At 32.8% G+C, this 24,836-nt stretch overlaps 2 protein-coding genes, 1 non-coding gene and 1 pseudogene across 3 annotated transcripts; 1 reads left to right on the top strand and 3 right to left on the bottom strand.

Annotated features, from left to right (window-relative positions):
• Window positions 1–299: 299 nt before the first annotated feature.
• On the bottom strand, window positions 300–3,285 carry LOC106347437 (peroxidase 34). Its single transcript, XM_013786965.3, has 4 exons — window positions 2,789–3,285; window positions 1,629–1,820; window positions 1,006–1,174; window positions 300–919 (listed from the first exon to the last, which is right to left on the bottom strand). Exons 1-4 carry the CDS (start codon window positions 3,020–3,022, stop codon window positions 450–452), a joined length of 1,065 nt encoding a protein of 354 aa, XP_013642419.2. The 5' UTR covers window positions 3,023–3,285; the 3' UTR covers window positions 300–449.
• An 8,007-nt stretch (window positions 3,286–11,292) lies between these two features.
• Window positions 11,293–11,399, top strand: LOC125576055. Its single transcript, XR_007314588.1, has one exon. It is a non-coding gene; the product is annotated as a small nucleolar RNA R71 (small nucleolar RNA).
• Window positions 11,400–15,232: 3,833 nt separating this feature from the next.
• Window positions 15,233–23,359, bottom strand: LOC125609924 (annotated as a pseudogene).
• On the bottom strand, window positions 18,288–19,933 carry LOC125609923. Its single transcript, XM_048781538.1, has 6 exons — window positions 19,796–19,933; window positions 19,337–19,705; window positions 19,092–19,254; window positions 18,577–18,603; window positions 18,406–18,493; window positions 18,288–18,309 (listed from the first exon to the last, which is right to left on the bottom strand). Exons 1-6 carry the CDS (start codon window positions 19,931–19,933, stop codon window positions 18,288–18,290), a joined length of 807 nt encoding a protein of 268 aa, XP_048637495.1.
• Window positions 23,360–24,836: the final 1,477 nt, after the last annotated feature.

Genomic DNA, 24,836 nt, shown 5'->3' on the forward strand with positions numbered 1-24,836 from the left:
AAGTTGTATAGTTTTGATGCCCATATATGACATATATACCAATGTTTCAGTATCCTTAACTCCAGATTAAATTTTAGATAGATTTCGCTTCTCCTGTTCTGCAAATTACCAACGTCTATTCTGCTTATCATAATTTTGTGAATTAAAAATTTGAAACAAGCAGTGAAGAGTGATGATTAGATATATGTTTATCTAAGAGATGTTGCACATGTTTGAAAAATATTTTGAGGTTATTTATCAAAATTTATCTCCATCAAAAGAACGTAAAATTACAAAGCACACAAATAGAAGAAAATGGATTACTTAGAAAAAAACTTATTTATTATATAGTCTTCAAGCACAACAGACAACAGCTAGTGATCTAAAATAAAATATTCTCAAGTAACATCTTGAGAGCACTTTATTTATCATAAAATATATTTTGGTAGCCACATACTGAGATAATATTCTCATATAGAGCTAACGAAATCAACGAGTTCAACCACATCTTGGAGTAGAGAGTTGGAGTTCACCACCTTACAATTCAATCTGATCTCTCCTTGAGTTCCCGTAAGAGGTGTAATGTTGCCCATCCTATTCATGGCCTCCACAAACGCATCGAAGAATTTTTGTGTACCATCAGCATATTCTCTCACCAAGGGGATTGTGTCAGTGGCATTGGGGCTAGAGAACAACTCTTGGTCAGTCTGGATAAGACCTTTCTGTTCTTTGAGATTCACATAGTATTTGTTGTCGAAAACCGTAGGGGTACGCAGATCAAAATCCACCAAGGCACTTAGGTTACCATTAAGGGGGCATAGTCCACGAAGAGTTTGGAGGTAAGTACTATTGAGGGTAGGATCAGGTAAACCTGTGTTGCTGAAATTGTATAGTCTGCGTATAATGAACTGGCATTGATTTTTACCAAATGTGTGACCCCCTAACCAAAAAATAAACATATGATCATTAATAAACTCGATAGTTACAGAAATATCAAACGATATTTAATAAGTTTTTGTAAATTACCAGAGAGAGCAACAAGATCAGAAGGACGGTCTAGGCCAACGTTTCTAAATCTGTCTTTAAGTTCTGGAAGTGTGGCGAATGGAGAAGGAAGATTAACATTAGATAGATTGAAAAATGCTTGTAAGCTGTCTCTTCTCCCCAAAGGAACCCTCCAAGAAGGACCTCCTGCCTTTATATTCAGAATAACTATTGTTTTTAGAGAATTGTTTTTTTTTTTTGCAAATGCTATAGAGATTAATTATTCTTATTATTCCCATGTGTAAATAGAAAAAGACATACATGTAACATTAAATCCTTGATTAGTTAGTCAAAGTGAAGCTCTCTAAATTCCAGTTTTTTTTTTTGAAAAATATGATTATTACTGTACCATGCTATCTAAAAAACTAACTTATCCAACCAAGTATATTCTCGTGATGAGATTTAAATCTGTCAATGTCTATTATAAACATGTCAAGTTTTCTTCAAGGGACCACGCGTTTTAATATTTGTCGATTGGTTTTGAATACATACCATATATATAGTTGAAAAGTCCATACTAATTATATAGACTGTGACGACTTTGATAGATATTAAGATTTAGAACAGTATTTGTTAATCAAAGCAAACGTATCAATGGAACATACCAACGTGACAGATTGTTGAGCAGCGATGGTGAGCATATCTGCGCATGAAACGGTTCTTGGGCAAGCCCTCTCCACTGCGGCTTTCATTGTATCAATCACCGGAAATCCTCTAGCCGAGTTTGCGTTTCCGATTGCATCTTTCTCTGTTCGGAACGATGTCGTGTTGTCTAACAAGATCGATGCGTCACAACCCTTTCATATTTCCAATATTATTTGACAAATCATTAGTCAATGTATTACATCTATTATATAATGAAAAATACAAGTGATGAGAGATAAACTTTTCTAAACCATATTTTACTCGATGACATATAACATGTGTTCCAGTTTTTTAAAAATATCTTATAAGAAAGATAAGAAAATCCATTATTACAAATTTAGATTAGATCATTTCAAAATGTTATTGGTATTAATATTATACTATTTAATAATTGCCTGGTTCAGGATATACGTGTGAGGAGTTTTTTGACAGAAATAAAATATCTTTTCTGTACACCTTAATAAAATGATTGAGGTACCTTAAATTTACACCGTGTTTGGTATGGCACTATGCTCTTTCTAAATAAATAACAATTGATGTAACACAAATAATTCATGTCCGGTAAATCCGAGATCTTAATTACTTAATATGTTAGGGCATCACCACTGAAACTAATAACTAACTGGTAGTAACAATCATCATTGTCGAAAAACGATACGTACATTTATTTATTTTTTGCAAAAACACATTATTTTCTTTTGTCAGCTTAATAATTTAACTAATGAAATAAACTATGGTGTCTTATCCAAGCTAAAGAGAAGTTTACCAATCTTAAAACAAATATATGATATCTAATAATGTGAAGTTTTATATTGATTATCTTGTCTAGAAGAAACGTGTAAGCCTAGAGAACTGACACAAAGTAGCATTTTCAATGAAACTGAATACAAATTTGAATATAAATTATTGAAAATGCAAATAACACTTACTTTGTAACATAAAACAATGCAAAATTATCTTTCATTTGAAACAGGGTGTATTAACATAAACATATGTTTGTGTTGAGCCTAAAAGTTCTATCCATTATCACTTGTTTTTAAGTTTGACATTGATTTGTTAAAATATTTAAAAGATGGGAATTATTAGCAAGGAAATAGAAAGAAGAAGAATAATATCTTACATTGACAAAGCAGTCGTGGAAATGAAGACGAAGGATGCTCGCGGCGATACGAGGGTCCGATCTTAGCTCGTTGACAATGGTGGCACGTACGATGTTAGTAACATTAGGACATGAAGTGTCGTAAAAGGTTGGTGTAAGTTGAGCATCGGACAGAGACGCACGAAACACAATACATGCCAATGTGATTAAGATTATCCAAGTCGAAGAAGTAGAAAAAGAATAAGAGGAATGCATTTTCTAAAGAAAGGAAAATAATCTGATTGGGTTTACAAGAGAAGATGAGGAAAGTCTATTATCTTGAGGAATGCCTTTATAGGCAACACGGGTCTAACTTGGAGGCTTTATTTCTCAATTGAAGGATTTTATTTCTAGCAATAAAATTAAGACTTCATACAAAAACAAAATGAAGACTTCATACAACAAAATGAAGACTTTTCCTTCTGTCAACTATTTCAACTATGATTCCTTTTATTGTTCAAAAAACTTTACTTCGGCGATGGATTTCTGATTTCTACATAAAAGAGGAATTATAATAAGGTAAGTTTGAGTCAGACGAAGATAATGGTGATTTAAAGAATCAATACCATTAAAAGATGATCATTTCCAAATTATACCCTTAATGAAAATTACAATTTTTTCAAAAATACATTTATTTTTACAAGAGATTAATAAAATTCATTAATAGCGTTTAAGTTTTTTTATTTTGGGCCTACGTATACACATAAATGGATCTATAAATAATGGACCTATATATATTTAAAAGATATACTCACTTTAAATTTAATATAAGTATAAATATATTATGAACTATAAATAAATTAACAAACATGAAAATATTATTTTCTTAAATATACGTATCAATATTTAAAATAGACCATTTGAATATTATACATATTTTCAATACAAACCAAAATCATATATCCTATGCCATATATCATATACATATTTGAATATCATTTTTCCATGGATACTGTCATTTTATACATAATATTGATATGGCAATTACGAGTATTCAAGAATATTTTAAAAACTATCTTAAAATTAAATTTTAAATCTATAATAAAAACACAAACATATAATAGGTTATTAATAACGAAAATAAACTAATATTTTCATATCAATAAAAAAAATTTATATTATCATTTTTTATTTGGATAACATAATAAAATTTCATCAAATTCTAAGGACTCACTAATTAATGTAATATTAAAAAAATATATGAGTAATTTAATCAATTTTTTTTAAAATACTATCAGATATTTTTTGTTTTATCGGATCAATGATATCATATTGCAGGTTAATAGTGAGTTTTTTGGTTTTTACCGGGTTATATCGAATTTTTAATTAGCGATTTTTTCATTAAATCTGAACCGGATTATATACAATGTATCGGGTCTATAGGTTCAACCATGAATCTAAGTCGAATATGAAAACAAATCTTAAAACTCAAACATTATTATAGAACAACTACCATATTTTGAACAAATACCATATTTTGAAGAGAAAGAAACAAATGATAAAAACCTAAAAACTCAATTGTTATGGATCGAAACAAAAATAATAGTAGTTTGTAAATTAGTTTTCGATGAATAAATGAAAAACAAACAAATTCGCACTTTTTAAGCGCGGCTCAAAATCTAGTGTCTATTTAAACTAAACACATATGACATATTGCAAGTGTTATTATGCGCTCTCTTCAAGAAACATGATCCTTCTTATCCAAAAAGATCCATGTTTTAAAAAATTTCAAAAATATATACTTTTACATTTTCAATGTATTAATTAATTAAAAATTGTAAATTTCAAAAACATAATTGTGGTTTAAAAAATTTATTGGTTAAATGTTATGGAGAATATCTTGTTAAAAAAAATAATGCATGGTAATCAAAATTTCATATATTTTTTTAATATATATAAAATTTTAAAATATACATCTTTTTAAAACAAAGAAAGTGATAAATAGAAAGAAACTAGAGAAGTGTGATATTAGGTTTATCATATTGGTATATGTCATTTATTTTACCATTTTTCAAAAATTATCTAAATATATGAATTATATTGTTAAACATATATATAATACTGTTAAAACATATATGTAATACTGTTAAACAGTTTGATATATATATATACATATATATATATATATATGTACACAATTTATAAATTCTCGGGCAAAGAAAATAAATTCATTAAAAGTAAAAGATATACTCCCTCTGTTTCATATTAATTGTCTTTTTTGATATTTTCACGGAAATTGAGAAAATTGTGCAATAAACTAATATATTCTTATTTAATGTATTATTAATAAAATAAAAATGATTTAAATAAATGCTTATTGGTTATTCAAAAGGGTAAAATTAATTTAATGTACAAAGTTACATTGGAATGGTAGAATAACATTTATTTTGAAATAAAAATAACACTTATTATGAAACATAACGAGTATTGTATTAGGTGAGTGAAAGGCGAAAAATGTACAGCAAGAATATCGAACCAACTTCGAGTGGGCATGGAAGTTAAGCACTAAGAATCAAATTCAAACAACTTTAAGAAAAACATAAAAGTCGTTCAAATTAGCTGTTTAATTCAATGAATGAAAACAACTGACTCAATAAGAATAAATACAATCAATAACATATCTAATGAAGATGTTGAAAAGACTCATATATAAAACAAGAAGATGAGATTTTCAGAAAAAATAAAACAAGTAGATGATACGAGAAAAAATAACACATTCTCAAAAAAATTACGCTATGCAATACTTTTAGGGCCTGACTGGTTTAAACACAGCGGTTACGGTTGCGGTTACGGGAATTTGTGGATGCGGACGGTTGCGGTTTCTAGCGGTTTTAAGAGATTTGTACGACTGCTACTGCGGTTAAAAATTGGTGCGTTTGCGGGTGACTTATGACTTGTTAACTAACAAATACGGTAACAGTCAAATAATAAATTAATAATATTTACATTTAATATAATTACAAAAATATCAAAAATCATAAAATTATAATAAATATAAAATTTATATTTAGAAAGTTATAATTTTAATTTTTGAAAATTTATTGAAATTGTTTTTATTATAGAATTTTATAATTTTAATTAAAATATAATAGATATATTTTAATATTTTCATAATTTCAATTTTAAATTTTTTATTAAATATTTTTACTTTTGTATATATATTGTTTTAAAAAAAAGAAAAAAAATTTACCCTCTCGCAACCGCCCGCAACCGCAAACGCTAACTGGAGCCAGCTTTTGAATTTATGAGATTCGGAGCGATTTGAAGCAGTTTAGAGTGATTTGAGTGATTGTTGCAAACCGCCGACAACCGTTACCAACCGCAAAAGCAGCGTTTACGGGTGGTAGCGGGAAAACCAGTCGCCCCCATCCGCATCCACAAACTCCCACAACCGCAACCGCTGCGTTTGAACCAGTCAGGCCCTAAATCTCTAGATTCTAGTTAAATGTTGAACAGTCATTAGATCATTTGTTTCATAAATAGACCCGATTTAATCTCTCTAATCTCATCAATGAAATATTTACCTTTTAGCAAAGAAAAAAAAATTACTAAGGTTGCCTTATTATTATCTATAATAAATGGTTGTTGTCCTACCAAAAAAATAAAATAAATGGTTGTTGAAATTTATGTTTAAACATCTCTTATATATTAATAAGGATCATTTAAAAAGTTGTAACTTTAAGTTTTTACAAATTAAAAACACATCCTGCTTATGTGTCACTTAATTAAAACGTCAATTTAGCTTATGTGGTAACTTAAAAATTAATTGAAAAAATGTTGGTCCAATGATATTACGTGTATACGCACACCAAATAACCTAATGTGCACACTACCACAATCGAATGGTATGTCGATGTAGCACTTTAGGATCGAATCCACAGAGACCAAATCTTACACTTTATCTTTATGGGATCAGAATCAAGCTAAAACAATATGGGGGTTTTAAAGTTTGTGGTAACGTAAAAAGCAAGTAACAGATTGGTTTTAAGTTTCAGATTAATGAGAAACTAACCTAGGGTTTAACGGGCGCTTACAATCATGAGCCAAACAATTATTCAAGTTTGATTAATGGACTAGTCTAGAACTAGGAACACAATACTAGATCAACCCACTGTCGTGGTGTTTCACCTTTCAACGATCAGCCTCAATACCTAAGCTCTCGCTTGGATCAAGGCGTGATGATGAACATTAAAATCAAGTCCAATCGGTTCACAAAACACCCTAATATCTACTTTCGCTGATTAGGGATGCTATGCTCATTCATAACAGATCTAGCAACCTATTACACGGTTAATGAATAGGTTAAACCTAGGATCTAACAATAACTGGCCAGTTTAATGCAAGCAATAAGAGCAGTTATGAATGAAGACAATCAATGGATACTTATCTATGTTTAGCTCACGATCTAACACCCTAACACCCTAGGCTAGCTAGATCGACTACTCAGTCATAACAAGAGAGAACACAGAAATCAATTCTGAATAATACTTCATGTAAATAAAAGAGATAGAAAGAGGGTTCAGGATAATCTTCTCTATGGTGAGAGAGATGGAGCCTTCTCCCTTTACAATCCAAAAGCACAAAAGTCTCCAATGGTTTTTCTTCTGTCTAGAATGGCGTAGTATCATAAAGAGAAACAGAAAATATGATATATCAAAGCCACAGGCGGCTGGGACAGAAAATAGGGATAATTAGGGCAAATCCCGTAATGATTGTAGTTTCCTTAAAAATCTCTGCCGCTGGAACACTCACTCGGAACAGTCACTCGGGTTGCTCCGCTATCCAGAACAGTCATCAAGACTGTTCTGCGTGAAAACCACCAAATTGCATTGTTTTCTGCCTCTTTTGTTCCAGCTGGTCCATCTCCCATCCAATGCAACTCCAGACCTGTAATGACTCCAAAAGGACTAGGAAGACTCGATAAAGACTTGAAAACCAATTTAAAAGCATATATACAAGATGTATAAAACACCATATATCAATTCCCCCAGACTTAGATCCTTGTTTGTCCTCAAACAATGTCAAGTATCAAGAACAGGGAGAAAGGTTTGAAAGTGTGGGAACTCTCCTATTCTCAGCAACCATACTTTAACCACGAATCTCTGAACCATACAAGCAGTAAAACTAGGACAACACACCCTTACCGGAACCCCACTGACTGCTGTTCAAAAATCGGCTCCATACTCTTCATCTCAAACCTGAAAAAGCAACACTATCGAGACAGAACTCCCTACATTCATTTAAGAGTAGCGTGAGCTTCTCATCACAGGCATCATTCAGGGTAGACGGTCTAGGTGTGGAACAGGCTATTTAATGGTGGAGTTAAAAGTGTTTAGGGGCTACCATTTCATTGAAGAGGATGCAGGATATCACACAAAATGGCAAGAGAGGATAGATCCATTGATGTCCACAGCCTCTACTCGTTTTTGCTCTATCTGGTGCGACTGTTCTGATGACGGAACAGGCAACTGATTGTTCTGCTTTCTACTTTCCTCTACACACTCTTCAATACTTGGTACCAACTTCTTGCTCGACCTTTCCAGTGGCTCCATGTTTCTTTTCTTTCTTCCCCTTCTCCATCACATTAATCTCGTTTTTTTTTTTTTTTTTTTTTTTTTTTTTTTTTTTTTTTTTTTTTTTGAAGACTGATATGGTGATGTGACGAAGAAGGAGGTAATACATGATCGTTCTGAGTGCCACTGGTGGTTCTGATTTTGCAACCATTCTGGTTCTCCACCCCTGCTCTTGCGCAGTTCATTGGTTATGGAGCAGTTGCTCCCTTAATCTGCTTGTTCTCCTTTCTGACTGAATTTCTGCAGCAGTAACGAGTAGCAGGCTGCGTTGATCCTTTCCTCTCCGACCTTTTTGCACATATCTGCACATATGACACTGAAAAACAAATGCATGAAGGTGGAATAAAGGCTAAGGTGCAGGGTGGGAACTAGCTAAAGATGAGCTAGCCACTCAGGATCAGCAAGATGGATAAAAAGGATAAGAAGTCCTGAGTGTGTTCTCGTTTCCCTGATCTAATGCCCATAACAAAAAGAATTTCAGTCAAGATTAGGTTCAAGTAAGGTGGAGTTAAGTCTACCCAGTGTAACCTGATCGGCTGAGAACTTCTGGAGAATCAAGTGAGATATGTCAGGGTGTTCCAGGTCCACATGTGTGTCTTTCGCCACTGCTAAGGTCACTGAATAAGATAACTAAAGCACGAGGTGGTTAGTGATCAACACGGAATAAGGTCCTAATTCCCACAAAATTTTGACTGACTCAATAAAAACTGACTCAAATTGACCCAAAAGAAAAACAAAAGAAAGAAACGAGTTAGTAAACGACGAAAACCCTCCCCCAGACTTACTTCACAACGTCCCTGGTGTGAAAATAAATCAGAGAGAAGGTGAAATCAAGAATAAACATTTTTTTTTGTTCGAGATACTTACCTGGCGCGGAGCAGCCTGACAGAGCAAGACGCGGTTGCTCCGGTAAAGGATGCTCTGGAATGAGAGCAGCCAGCTGCTTGCTCCAGTCAAGGGTCTCGGATTTTCTGATTTCTGACCTGAGACTCAACAAACTAAAAACAAAAATAAGTAAAAAGAAAATCCTAATGTTAATGACACTCACCAGTGGGTTGCCTCCCACCAAGCGCTTGGTTTAAGTCTCTAGCTTGACTTGGTGACTGGGATCAGTCGGGTTGAGCAGGAGGGCCTGTTCCAAAACAAGCTCCACAATCAGACATGTTCAGCTTCAAAACCCTGCTCAACAACCCTTTCACATCAGCTTCCCCTTTCTCCTTCAGCTCATGTGTGAGAATAGCTCTGACTTTAGAGAACGGTTTAGAGGTACCCTTGCACTTTACCTCATACTCAATGGAGTTCTCATCACACTTGAGAGGTATCAAAGTCATTGTAGGATCTCCCTTGATCCTTTTCTTCTGGACTTTCTGTTTCACCCTTGAATTCCCTCTGAATTTAGTAGGATCAGTGCTAGGATCTTCATCAGAGAACAGCCTGCTCTCACCCTTATCACCATGCTCCTTCTCTGGAACAACCTTCAGCTTTTCTACATCAAACACTGAGATGCGAGAGGCGTGTGATGAGGAAGATCTGGTGGGTACAGCCTTGTAGAAAACTTTCTTGTTGATGTTGGAGAAGCAGACTCTCTTGTTGGGCATATCGATGGTTGCTCCAACAGTAGCCATGAATGTCCTTCCAAATATTAAAGGCATCTCATGATCCTTGTTCATCTCAACAACTTGAAACTCAGCAGGAACAATGCATTCCCCTACTTGAACATGAAGGCTGCGGATGGTTCCATATGGGACTGCTCTGGAAGAGTTTGCAAAGGTCAGGGTCAGCTGAGAACGCTCAACATCAGCAATACCCAAATCGTCTACAATAGCCTTTGAGACGAGATTCACACAAGAACCAGAGTCACAAAGAGCATCCTTGAAGGTTGTTCCTGCGATGGAACATGGGAAAACAAACTTTCCAGGATCATCAACCTTAGGCAATACCTTCAATGCTGGTGTAGACAGTGCTTTGATATAGAGGACCTTGATCTCCTCTTGAGTCTCTCTACAGTGTTTAAAGAACTGGAGCAATGGACGAATCTGCAGAGCATCTTCGAATGCAAGTTCTTTAGGAAGCCTTCTCACCATCTTGTTAAAACCTATCAGCTGCTCTTCACTAATGGGATCCATCAGATGTCTAGGTGGAATTGGATAGGGAACCTTGGGAACATAGACTCGAGATGGTGGAGTCTCAGCAGGTTCGCTAGGAGCAGTCACTCCAGAGCTAGCAGACTGCTCTGCTCTCTCTTCTGCGCCTGAAGCAGTCTCAGCAAACGGCTGCTCTATTGCATTACAGTGCTCAGTCCTAGGATTTTTATCAGTTCTTCCAGGAAGCGTCTCTTGTTGCCTCTTGACACTCTCAACTGTTTGAGCAAGCTGAACATCGATCTTTCTTATATGGATCGCAAGATTGTCATACTTGTTATTCAGCTCAGTGAACATGTTGCCCATCCTGGTGTCTATTTCCGTGGTTACCTGATTCAACGCCTTGGCCTGAACCTGCTGACCCTGCAACAGCTGTTGCATCATCATACCCAGACCCTTCAGCTCATCTGGTTGACTGTTCCCGGTAGCTGGAACAGCATGCGGATTGCTCTGCGGTTGTCGCTGGTTCTGGTTCTGAATATGCCCGGCCGTAGGTTGTTCCATGCTGAAAACGTGCCCTTGGTTGTTTTTCAGTAGCTGATCAACCTTGGCAGTCAGCTCATCTATTTTCTGGGCGTCAGAACTGTTTCCTTTCTTGGAGCAATCACTCTCCTCTTTCTTATTAGCTGAGCTAGCAGCCATGTTCTCAATCAGCTTAAACGCTCCAGCAGTGGTTTGAGTCATGAAGTCTCCATTGCTCGCAGAGTTTAGAGCACCTTGGTATTTCCAGTCCACTCCATCATAGAAAATGTCCAGGATATAATCATCATCAAATCCATGGTGAGGACATTCTCTGCGATAGTCATTGAAGCGCTCCCATGCGTCGCAGAAAGGCTCATCAGTGAGCTGTTTGAAGGAGGTGATCTTGTTCCTCAATGCAGCTGTTCTCGCCTTAGAGTAGAAATGGCTGAGGAACGCTGATCGGACCTGTTCCCATGAAGTGAGAGAGCCGGTAGGGAGAGAGTTCAACCACCGTGCAGCTTTTCCATCAAGAGAGAATGGGAATAGCATGCACCTGATGTAATCTGGTGGAACACCATTCGCGCGAGTGAAACTGCAGACTTTTTCGAAACTCTCAATATGCTCCATTGGAATTTCTGTAGAGAGACCAGAGAACACCTTTCTCTGTACTAGACCGATCAAAGCAGGCTTGATCTCGAAGTCCTGCCTGGTGCAGAGTGGAGGAATAATGGCAGAGCGCGTAGTAGGGATGTTGCGCGGAAGGTTTCTCTGCCCGATTGGAACAGTCTGCGCTTGTTGTTCCTGCTGCGCGAGAGCAGCCTGTTCAGCAGCATCCTGCTGAGCTTGGATGGTCTGCTGCATTTGTTGCATCTGCTGCTGCATGAGTGCCATAGCCGCAGCGAGATCATCCTGATTGGCGTGATCACCCATAGTGGTGTCAGTTTGCCTTGGCTGTTGACGATTTGTTCTTTCTAACCTTGCTAGCTCCTGGTTGGTAAATGTAACTAACTCTCCTTGTGCGTTTCTCCGAGTATGTCTACTGGTCATGCACCTGGAACATTAGCTGCAACAAAAAGGATAAGGCAAGTTAGAGGTCTTAGACTAAATAAATAACCGAAAAATAAAGGTAAAAAGATGGTCCCCGGCAACGGCGCCAATTTGATATTACGTGTATACGCACACCAAATAACCTAATGTGCACACTACCACAATCGAATGGTATGTCGATGTAGCACTTTAGGATCGAATCCACAGAGACCAAATCTTACACTTTATCTTTATGGGATCAGAATCAAGCTAAAACAATATGGGGGTTTTAAAGTTTGTGGTAACGTAAAAAGCAAGTAACAGATTGGTTTTAAGTTTCAGATTAATGAGAAACTAACCTAGGGTTTAACGGGCGCTTACAATCATGAGCCAAACAATTATTCAAGTTTGATTAATGGACTAGTCTAGAACTAGGAACACAATACTAGATCAACCCACTGTCGTGGTGTTTCACCTTTCAACGATCAGCCTCAATACCTAAGCTCTCGCTTGGATCAAGGCGTGATGATGAACATTAAAATCAAGTCCAATCGGTTCACAAAACACCCTAATATCTACTTTCGCTGATTAGGGATGCTATGCTCATTCATAACAGATCTAGCAACCTATTACACGGTTAATGAATAGGTTAAACCTAGGATCTAACAATAACTGGCCAGTTTAATGCAAGCAATAAGAGCAGTTATGAATGAAGACAATCAATGGATACTTATCTATGTTTAGCTCACGATCTAACACCCTAACACCCTAGGCTAGCTAGATCGACTACTCAGTCATAACAAGAGAGAACACAGAAATCAATTCTGAATAATACTTCATGTAAATAAAAGAGATAGAAAGAGGGTTCAGGATAATCTTCTCTATGGTGAGAGAGATGGAGCCTTCTCCCTTTACAATCCAAAAGCACAAAAGTCTCCAATGGTTTTTCTTCTGTCTAGAATGGCGTAGTATCATAAAGAGAAACAGAAAATATGATATATCAAAGCCACAGGCGGCTGGGACAGAAAATAGGGATAATTAGGGCAAATCCCGTAATGATTGTAGTTTCCTTAAAAATCTCTGCCGCTGGAACACTCACTCGGAACAGTCACTCGGGTTGCTCCGCTATCCAGAACAGTCATCAAGACTGTTCTGCGTGAAAACCACCAAATTGCATTGTTTTCTGCCTCTTTTGTTCCAGCTGGTCCATCTCCCATCCAATGCAACTCCAGACCTGTAATGACTCCAAAAGGACTAGGAAGACTCGATAAAGACTTGAAAACCAATTTAAAAGCATATATACAAGATGTATAAAACACCATATATCATCCAAATTCAATTACCAGAAATATTATATTAACCCAAAATATAAAAAACATGTATTTTTTTTAAATAAAAGCTACAAAATTACCTAATATAATTAACATATATATGGTCATTAATGACTATGAATAATAAAGTTTTGATAACAATTTTTGCATCCTTCTTTAATTTTGTTTAATTTTATATTCTTAAAAAAATAAAAAAATTACATTAACCATATAATAAAAATAGATTTTTCTTAGGAAAATACTCTAGGATAACACTAAAAAACTTTATGTCACAAAAATAAGACACTAAGGATCAAAATGACCAAAATGTTTCATTAAAGAGGTAAAATATACACTTATACCCCTAGGGTTAACTAATCCAAACCTTAGGGTTTAGAGTTAAGGGGTGTGGATTTTGAATTGAGATTTTAAATTTTATAAATAAATATTAAAATTTTGAACATAAAAATTTGAAAATAGTTTCAAAAAGTATTTTCGAGCTACAAAAAGAAAATTTGAAAAAAATAAAATAAAATTTAATTTTTTTTTATAGAAAGTATGAATTTGAAAACATATAACTAAAACTATAAAAATATTATTTTTTAATTTTTTTTATATATCTAGGGTATTAGGGTCCTTTTACCTATTAAATAAAATATTTTTGTCATTTTCCTTCGTGTGGTCTATTTTTGTGATCAAAACTTGAAAGTGGTCTAATATGAGAATTGTCATCTTATATGTTATATTTTGAATTTTGAAAAATGACTTTAAGTTACAAAAATGAGAAAACCTTATATATTATATTTAAAAATTTTAAAATAACCTTAAATTACAAAAATGAGGAAACTGTATATGTTATATTTTTCTTATATGTTAAATTTTCGCTTATATGTTATACTTTTGAATTTTTTTAAACGATTTTAAATTACAAAAATGTAAGTTTTTCTTAAGCATACGACTAAAAGCATTAAAATGACATGTATCAATTCGATGGTTGATCTGAAACCTTTCAAAGTCATATGAAATATAAATGTCAAAATAATTCAACTGTGGAAACAGTACTGTTTACTTTTTTCAAGAATGTGTTCGGTGGAAAAAAATAAAATTTTTGTGTCATAATTTGTGTAATGTCCAATCCGATCAAACCATGATATATTAATTGTAGTTTATTTCCATGAGAAAGAAATTATATAATAACAAAAAAATATATTGTATATTTGTATATGTATAAATAAAATGAAAAATATATAAAACAAAATTGTCAGTTATATATACAAATAAACTCACTCTGTGCAAACTGCATATCTTATCCTAGTATATATATGAATCTAAAGAACTTTTTTCCTCGATTGAGATCATATTTGGGTTGAAACAGATATTTTATTGATCAATATTGCATGGCTTAGATCTTTTTATTTCGTATAAAATGTAGTGTGGACTAACACAGTAAGAGAGAGAAATGAACAATGCTATAATTTATTATTAATTGATGAATGATGATGACAAACGAATAATTAATTTCATTCGTCATATTAAAAAATTCAAGATGCACAATGAATATTAAGGGGGCGACTGGTTTTCCCGCTACTACTCGTAAACGCAGTTTTGCAGTTGGTAGCGGTTATCGGCGGTTTGCAACAATCACTCAAATCGCTCTAAACCGCTTCAAACCGCTCTGAATCTCATGAATTCAAAAGTTGGCTCCAGCTAGCGTTTGCGGTTGCGGACGGTTGCGGGAGAGTAAAATTTTTTTCTTTTTTTAAAACAATATATATGCAAAAGTAAAAATATTTAATAAAAAATTTAAAATTGAAATTATGAAAATATGAAAATATATCTATTATATTTTAATTAATATTATAAAATTTTATAATAAAAACAATTTCAATAAATTTTCAAAAATTAAAATTATAACTTTCTAAACATAAATTTTACATTTATTATAATTTTATGATTTTTGATATTTTTATAATTATATTAAATGTAAATATTGTTAATTTATTATTTGACTGTTACCGCATTAGGTAGTTAACCAGTCATAAGTCACCGGCAAACACACTAATTTTTAACCACAGTACCAGTCGTACAAATCTCTTAAAGCCGCTAGAAACCGTAACCGCCCGTATCCACAAACTTCCGCAACCGCAACCGTAACCGCTGCATTTGAACCGGTCAGATCCTTAAAACGATTTAATTTACTTGGCCTAATTAGCTAGAAAACCATGAATAAAAAGATATTTAGGAATGTATGCAATAAAATAGTTATTTAGGTAGCTAGATAAGTGAGCAGCGCAAAGTTACCCTCTTGACCCAAGTCACTTAGCAAGTAGGATAAATAGGTCTCCAATTATCAGGCTATGTGTCAGATTTTTATTAATATCTATTAACAAATTGTCAAGATTTTAGATATATTTTGTATGTTTTCTAAGTTTTCCTTACGTGCAATCACTGCTAAAATTATACCAATAAAATTTTGACAAATCATATTTATTAATGAGAAAGTAACAAAATAACTAAAAAAATAATTGCGGAAAAAAATATGACGTTGTTAAAACCGTCAACAAAACCATAAACACTAAATTCCAAACGTCGTCAACAAATATCGTAGACCATAAATCCTTGAAAATGAACCTTAGAATTTAGGAATTGATGCTTAGGATTTAGGAATTGATGCTTAGGATTCAGCTGATGCAGGTAACAACGCCACTCTTTTTTTATTTTTAATAATTAATAATATTTAATGTTTCTTTGTTTATTTTTTTATATAGACAAATACAACTAGACAAATTTTTATTGACTATCATTTTAACAGTGAACGCGAAAAAGTTTTGTTTTATTTTGAATTTGTCTTATGGTCACGTCCTATATTGAACCAGTTCATCTACCACTAAACTAATAGTCAATAGAAAAATTTCAAGTCTTATTTTGTTTATGAGAAAAATAAAAAATAATCAGAAAATTAATTGTCGGAGAAATAAATTTTTTTTTTGGCATTGTTAACTCAACTACAAAATCATAAATTTTAAACACCGTCACCAAAATGTAAACTCTAAACTATAAACCCTAAACCTAGGATATGAATCCTAAATCCTAAAATTTAAATCCTAAACTCTAGAAGGTAAACCTTAAGATTTACGGTTTAGCTAACGTCGTTAACAACATCGAAAATAACTATTTTATAATTATTTATTTTATAAATAAAATTTAGCATATTTTTATTAATTATTATTTTAATAGTGAACACACAGGTTACACTAAGAAGTGAATAATAGAAAAGGTTTTTATTAATAGTATGTTGAATTTGATAAAAAAAGAAGTGAATTTTAAAGAAAAAAATTAAGATGACTTTTTTTTTGAACGACAAAATCAAGAAGACCAGTGAGAGAGTGAGAGATAGTGGGACACCGAAACGTGATGTATATGACAAGTCTACAGTCTAGGTAGTAGGGTTATTATCGAGAATTAAAAATATTAACAGTGCACTCTCCATTTACCTAATATACTAGGTAATAACCTGCGTCTTACGTAGAATGAAATGATTAAATTTATAATTTGTGAGATAAAAAATATTAAATCTGATTAATTTGGATATTAGTTTGTTTTGGATTGATTGTTTCGGGTGTTAATGAGGAGTATATAGATTGGCGACGTTAATATGGTTGAAGTTTTTGCTTTTGTGGTCATAACCGGAAAACTATATTTACTTATTTGGTTTCATGTTATATGAAGTTTAGACAATACTGATGTTAAGCTTTCATATCATATTCAAATATCTAAACAGATGCAAAATTAAATCAATTCGAGATAATTGTTGCCGAAAAAATGAATTTTAGAAAATACATTTCACTACAATTTAGTTACAAGTCAAATGAACCATTAAAATACTTTTTTTTTTAGAAAGCTCACTTACGGTGAACATTTAACTGTATAGGTATTCACTTAAATTACACATATATATACATATATAAACATATATATGTATATGTAAAAATAAAAAAGTGATTGATAAATATATAAACATACCATTAATTAATATAGAAACAACTGTTTTGGTCAATATAACAATCGAAAGTTAATATGCTAACATAAAATTAATTAAAAATAAAATTGATTCGTCCTTTAAATTTTTTTTTTATATAAAGAAAATATAATTGTATACATAAACAATAAAATTAATACATATACAAATTGAGCCTGATGAATTTATTCTTATATTATGTTATAAATTAGCCCAATCATTTTTGAAATAATATTTTAATGGTTCAACATATATTGTATAATAGGGTCTGCTTCAAAACAAATAAAGCCTAACATTGTAAATCATGTTTTAGTTTTTTTTGGCTCAGATTCTTAAAACAAATTTCTAAATTATGGCCCATATCATGGAAGTGATGTAGCGAAGAGAAAAAAAATACGACTGGTGTTAAAAAACAAAAAATAATGCCAATTGAAACCTTCGAGGATTTCGTCCACACGTGATTAACGACGGTACTTTGTAGTGTTCGATCTGTTCAGTTGCTCCTTCTCAATCACTCAATCCATCATTTTTTGGTAAAGACGATTCAAAAATTCAATCTCATCAGTCGTTCTAATCGGATCCATCGGCGATTGTTCTTCCCATGATCGGCGCATGTACTTCAGTAGAGAATACGATTCGTGTTACTAACCATTGGAATCACAGACAATGGTGTATTAAGGTAAGTGTTCTAGATTTGTTTCACTTTTTCCTTACGATTCAATAGTATCCAATTATAAAAGTCTTCAATGCGATCGGAAATAGTGATTGTGTGTATATAAGAACTACAAAGAAGTCAGTAAGATAAATAAATCTATTTAAAATCAAAAACCTCAATTCCATTATAATAATTATGCATATCTCATTCTTTCAAATACAAAGAATGGTCTAAATATAAATAGGTATTGTAAAAACAAATTCAAACGAAAAATAGGATTGAATAACTTCGAGACTTCATAAATCGATTCTTGGAATCCTGCAATAAAAGAATTTCAATATATTAGGAATAACCAATAGTTTTTCTTATATATATTACTCATATAAAATAACAAACTTAGAATACTATGCTTACTGAGATTTGAAGAACTGAATCTCTGGGATGTCAGAATCAAACAAAATATCAGAACCACTTTCCATGTTTGTAACATAATTGAAACCACCTATAAAGTAATATCGACAATAAGTACACAAACCAAAAATATTCTGAATAGAAAATTAAAGATTGCAAATAAATATACTATACCTTCTCCCCCACTCAATTCAGCATAACCTTAAAACACAAACTACAACATCAGCAGTATTAGAACGCCAGAATGCATTTAAACGATGGGCTAGAGCTCCAGAAAGCAACACACTGTATATGAGTGTACCTGATAATATCGGGAAAGTTATCAGTCAATATAACTTCTACACCCATGGTCCTATTTAAAATTAACAGATGTATCAAATGAAAAGTTCAAAGCCGAGATTTATTAAGGAGAACTCCAACAAATACTGAATAGAGTTGTAAATGTTGGCAGGTTGAGCTAGCTTAGTAGCTATAAGATCTCCTACATGCACCAATGCTCCACAAAAATCTACATAACATAATTTTTTTTTCCGATTTTAGTACCATTAGTTAACAATGTAAGAAAGAGTACAGGATAGTTAACATACCGACGCAGTACATAGGATGATAAAGACCCCTCTTTATACCACGAAAGTTTGCACATCATATAAATTTAGAACCGTTCACTGGTTATATCTTCCTAAACAAACTTGATTCATTGAACTTGATTGTGTATTTGTGCTTTGTCGTTCTATGCAACTCAAAAACATATCTTATGTCGAAATTGAGAATCTCAACCCAGTCATCTTCTTTCAACTCAATCTCTCTAGGTAGAGATAAAACATAGTTTAAGCTTCCTTCTAATGTTACTCCCTGTTTAAAAGAACAAACTTTATTCACAATTTTTTTATAACTGTAATTTATAAGAGGTTCATTTAAATCTAAGAAAACTTACATTCGCATCTCCTAAGAGCATGACTGAGTGATGATCTCTTCCAATTTTTGTGTTGTAATATAAACTCCTATTAGCAAAAATAACATATTTAGATAAATTACCAACCAAATAGTCCGTATTGAGTGTACCATCTAGAATGTCCCTATAGTTGACTGGTTCAAAGCCAGTTAGGGCATCGGGCAAATCATCACAACTTCTCACACGTGTTGTCGACAGAAAACCAATTCTGTACGGATGAACGGTTGTTCGGTATGAACCGCAAGAGGGATTGAGTGAAAAGTTAATGAGAATCTTTGAACTTCCTTGTGAAAGGAAGTAATCAAATTGATTAACCAGATATTTTTTCACAGAAGCGTTAATCTTAACACCCTAAAAATACAAATCAAATATTCAACTTTTAGCCAATGACACATTAAGCCAACACAATATTAGTAACAATGATCAGTATAGGATGCTTACGCTAGAGTCGATTAGCACCATCTCAATGGTTAGGCCACCGGCCACGGAATACTGCTTCCACAAATGTATGATCTTGAGCCTAATCTTCCACATAGTCTTGAACGGTTTCAAATCAGACACAACAGTTATCACAGCCATTATAGAAGAATGAGGGTAGAGTATTTAGGTTTTGAGTGATTGAGATGAGTAAAAATGGTTCCAGACGTGTGTCTTATATAAGAGTAAAACCCTAAGGTTTGTAACTTAGAATCCCCGTTAAAATCGAATTGATTATCATATATTTTTGCCTTGGCCAGCAAACAACAATTTAATTATATTGCCATACCTGGTTATCTTCGTTGATTTCCAATATATTTTTTGCCTTGGCCAGCAACCAATAAATTGGTTATCTTCGCAGATTTCAATAGACTTTCCAACTCGGAACCGACCGGTTCGGTTCGGTTAACCCAAAATCAGAAGTTACAACTTCTCCGTTCTGTTTGCCTGCCTCTGTTATGGAGTTTTCACGTAACGTTGTCATATTGCTTCGGCGTTCTCACGTAACAAACTAATGGTACGTTGAATACATTATAGTGTCACAAATCCCTTATAAGAGAAAACGAAAAGACGTCATCATCCTCTCCGTTATGTCCTCTTGAGTAACAGAGAACTCCTTATCTCTTCTTGGGACGTCATCATCTTCTCTTTTCTTATCTATTCTTGGGACTCTCTATACTCTTTATAGTTCAAGCATGCTCATAGTTTGATCACATTGAAGAAGAAAGTTATGTGAGAAGAATAAGTCACATTTAAGAACAACGTTAGACAGAGTAATGATACTATTTATAGTTCAATCATGCTCATAGTTTGCATATTCTTGTCATGAGCCTAAGTATCACTATGACCAAGCACCATAACCTTATCATCATGCGTCATGTAATTGTTAGACAGAGTAATCGCCGTCGGGCCAATTATAGCATCAATAAGCCAGTCTTCACAGTTAGACAACGAACATTGATCAACCCAAACATGATTCCCTCCGAAGATCGACACACCGTCACCGTCTGATATCGTTCTCCACCCATAATGTCGTGGGGAGCTTCGCACCTTAGCGTTCCCACCTGCCTTGCAGTCATGTTTATGAATCTCGTGGATTATAATGTTGGTCACGTACTGGATCGTCATGCAAGACCGATGTGCACGGTCGCGCAACGACCGTCGATGGTCTTGAAAGAGTTCATGATGAGTTCTTCTTTGAGATGAATGGTCATGTCTCGCTGGAAGATGATCCAGAGCGGCTCGTCTTGCTACACAGTGTGTATTAACGTTCCCGGCTTGGGGGTTTCTGTGTCGTCGTTTCCTGAGTCGGTCACCACGTAGAACTCCGAAGGTTTCTTTTCGAAAAGTGGGTTTGAAGTAAAAGGTGGGTAAGAAGGAAAAAAAGAGAACTCTGAAGCATTAGCTTTACGTGAGAACTCATAGCATGTAGTTGGTTTTATTTTAGGAGAGTAAGGAAACTCTCTACGAAATTCGCTTATAGAAATGGTGAATAAGGAAATTATATTTGGAAGAGTGTCTCTCTAATGGACACGTGTACAAATTGGTGTGAAAGCATTAACTACAATGCTCCTCTTTTAATATATAAGGATTTTATTTCTATAGTCATCTACTGCAATTACCCTTACTTGGCCTAATTATATTTAAAAGTGGAAAATAAAAAATAAAATTGTAGAAAGCTTGAATTAATTTTATATGATAAAAATTAATCTAACTTGATTATAGTAATTCTTGGCTAATAATCGTTGAAAAATATTCCAAACATCTTGATATATCAAAAATCACAACCGTAAATGCAAATTTTTTTCTTTCTTAAAGCTCAATAAAATGTTGACCTTTTGGCTTCGGCCTAATATTCCAGTTCACTTTTATTTTTATTTTCCAATTTTAAATATAAAATCGTTTCACTTCAAACTTTCACTTTCACTTTCACTTTCACAAGCTAAATATGCCAAAATGATGTAAATAAAGTTTAACTACTAAACATAATGAAAGGCAAACAAAAAGGCAAACATAAAGAACTAAAGATATAAAGGTGATGACATTTTTCACTGTTGGGATAAGAATATGAAGATCTTGATCTAAAATATAAAACCCTATTTAGATCTCAAAACACAACCAGAAACAGATACTTATAATTTTACAAAATTAAAACATATATATTTGTACGACGATTTGGTCTGGTCAGATTGTTCCAATTTCCAAACGGGTCCAAATCCTCAGGCTTGGTAAAATTGGTATGCATTGGGATAATTTAGGTTATTTTTCGTCCTGTCTATTTACTTTTTTTCAATGAATACTAATCTTTTAACTTTATCCCAATTTATTTGTTCTATTTCGTTTTTTACCTCTTTTCTTTTCCTCTGACCACTGATTTACGTTTCTATTCTTTCTTCACTTTCAACTATTTAACTAGTCTCATTTCCATTCCCATAATCCTAAACCAAAACAAGATAACTATAGTTTGAACAAGAAAAACAAGATAACTATAATAAAGAAGATATATATACATATATATATATATACAATATATACACATACAAATAACTAGAAAAAATAAAACTGTACTATTTAAAAATATTTTAAGAAATAGTTAATTTTAGATAAAATATATATTAAAGTAGAAGTCAATGAAACAAAATCGATAGGATAAATATGAAAAGCATACAAAAAGTCATTGTGAATAAGGAGTAATTTATCAAAAATAAGCCATATTTAGAATTTGAATCTAAACCACAAATTCAATCTATATAAAAGTAACCTAAAAGAATGGTAAAATTATTAATATCTTTTATGATCAAATATAAAAGAGAAATTGCTAAAACTATGAGTTTTGGAATGTGGAGTTTAAGATTTAAGTAAATATATAAATGAATACCTAAAATTTTTACAAAATAGTTTCAAAAAAAAATCAAAAATCAAAAAAATTATAAAAAATTTGAATTTGAAATAGTAAAATTCTAAGTAATTATTACTAGTGGAGAGAATTATGTAGACTCGAAGTGACACTAAACTAACGGATGATGAAGTAGTTTCAGCAGCAGAGAGAGGCTACTCCTTGTAGGAATAAAAGCTAAAACAGGTCTTTTAGTTGGGGAGGTTAATGGAGACTGTAGATTCAAGATGAAAAGAGGAGCTAGCGTGAGAAATGAGTAACCCGACAGCCTGAAAGAGGAGTTCTCGTCGATTCTATAAGTGGAACTCAAGTCAGAGCAAGAAACACCGATGAGAGGTGGAGCCAAGTTGACGGGAAGCCGTAAGGGGTGGGTTGAAATTGGTGGCCATGGTTCACCACCGCCGGTTCTCTGGTAGGGGATCTTTTGGCGCGAAGGTCAAGGTAGTTTTCGTAAATTTTGAATAGAAGAGAAGACATTTGGTGGTTGAGTTTGCAAGGGTTTGAAAAAGTCAAAGATACTCAGGATCTGACTGGTAAAGACTTTGGCATATAACATAATATCCATAAAAGTTGTACTAAAATCGCTTAACATATAAAAATACATTTACCTTTCGAGAAGAAGACGACAACATTTCTATAAAAAGAAAATTTATATATATATATATATATTGATTGTTGATAAGAAAAGCAAATGGAATTGTTGTACCTGTTGGTTTTGTGTGTGATGAAATGAGTTTCTTCTTGTACTTATAGTACTGGAAAAATATTCTTAAAATAGTATTTTTTTTTGAATCATTCGTAAACGTTTTCAGTTACCTTTATAATAATTTCTATGTTTTAATAAACTAATGTGTAATAATAGTAGGTTATGACTTTTTCTTGATGTTAAAAACCTAACTAATTAATTATAATTAAATTATTAATTATTATACTGATTGTTTTCTTTTTTTTTGGTTAAAAATGAACAAAAGACAAAAAAAATAGCCCTCCACGTTTCAACATTAAAAAATTAAAGAAAAAAAAAGGCTTTAAAGCCTTAAAAAATAGCTGTTAAAAACAGTGAACAAAAAAACAATGAACAAAAAAAATACTATTAACATCATTCTAATAGCATAAAAATGTGTCAAATTAAAAAAAATGATTGTCAGAATATTACTAATTATATTGTTAACGGGACTAGAGTTGCGGTAGCGAATTATAGTTCTTGTCAATTAATTATTTTGTTTATATTTATTTACTTATTGCTTGAATTTTCAAAATATTACTGATTCCATTTGTTAATGCAACTTCGTATCCGGTTAACAAGATTATTTTTCCTAGAAACATATATTAAATTATACATAATTTTATTTAATATATTTATAAGAGGATAAACTAAACTAAATGCAATTAAAAATAATTTGATGTTAACTTATTTAAAACTAAAGAAATTACTGCTTAAATTGGACGAATAAATACAATCAACATACATACAAAAAACTGAACTTATCATAATTATTATACCTAAAATCATAATTAGATGATCCATGAATTCAATCTTGCTATTTTAGAAAAACAATTGTGGCAAGTGGATTGAGTTCTTCAACGTTTTTTTATTTCGGTGCGTTCCTTCGAAATGCAGGTTCTAGGATTACAAGTAAAACTTCTCTATGGAACTCTTCTTTCCTAAACCATATCTATCATCTTTCATGTTTTAGTTATTTTCACTTTTCAGTTTACCGTCGAGTTTCTCCGGTTGTAATCGTTTTAACCCATTGACCATTTACTTCTAATATAATCAGTTGTTCAAAAAAGAAAAGAATAGCTGTTTGGTAAAAAAGCAAATTAGATAGTAACATAATGATATACTAGATTTTGACCCGCACGTCCGTACGGGTGTATTTTACATTAAAAAATATGATGCTATTTGATTTTTATGTCACTATTTAGGGTTGGACAAAAAACTCGAATTCAAAAAATTGAACCGATCCCAATCCGAATAAGTAGTACTAAATCCGAACCGGAATTGATTAAATATCCGAATTATTCAAAATTTTGGTATTTGAAGAACTAAAATCTAATCCGATCCGAACTGAAGTATTTTGGGTATCGAAAATAGAGTTATATAGG

This window comes from Brassica napus, chromosome A6 (assembly GCF_020379485.1).
Source record: "Brassica napus cultivar Da-Ae chromosome A6, Da-Ae, whole genome shotgun sequence".
Classification (NCBI taxonomy): Eukaryota; Viridiplantae; Streptophyta; class Magnoliopsida; order Brassicales; family Brassicaceae; genus Brassica; species Brassica napus.

What these genes read in the sequence shown, in the direction of transcription:
- LOC125609923 (XM_048781538.1), bottom strand. Translation starts at nt 19,933, where the DNA reads ATGGCTGTGATAACTGTTGTGTCTGATTTGAAACCGTTCAAGACTATG. An exon ending in TGGTGCTAATCGACTCTAGC is followed by an intron (nt 19,706 to 19,795) that starts GTAAGCATCCTA and finishes TTGTATTTTTAG; the next exon opens with GGTGTTAAGATTAACGCTTC. An exon ending in AATCAAGTTCAATGAATCAA is followed by an intron (nt 18,604 to 19,091) that starts GTTTGTTTAGGA and finishes TTGTGTTTTAAG; the next exon opens with GTTATGCTGAATTGAGTGGG.
- LOC106347437 (XM_013786965.3), bottom strand. Translation starts at nt 3,022, where the DNA reads ATGCATTCCTCTTATTCTTTTTCTACTTCTTCGACTTGGATAATCTTA. An exon ending in CTCAACAATCTGTCACGTTG is followed by an intron (nt 1,175 to 1,628) that starts GTATGTTCCATT and finishes CTGAATATAAAG; the next exon opens with GCAGGAGGTCCTTCTTGGAG. An exon ending in TGATCTTGTTGCTCTCTCTG is followed by an intron (nt 920 to 1,005) that starts GTAATTTACAAA and finishes TTTTTTGGTTAG; the next exon opens with GGGGTCACACATTTGGTAAA.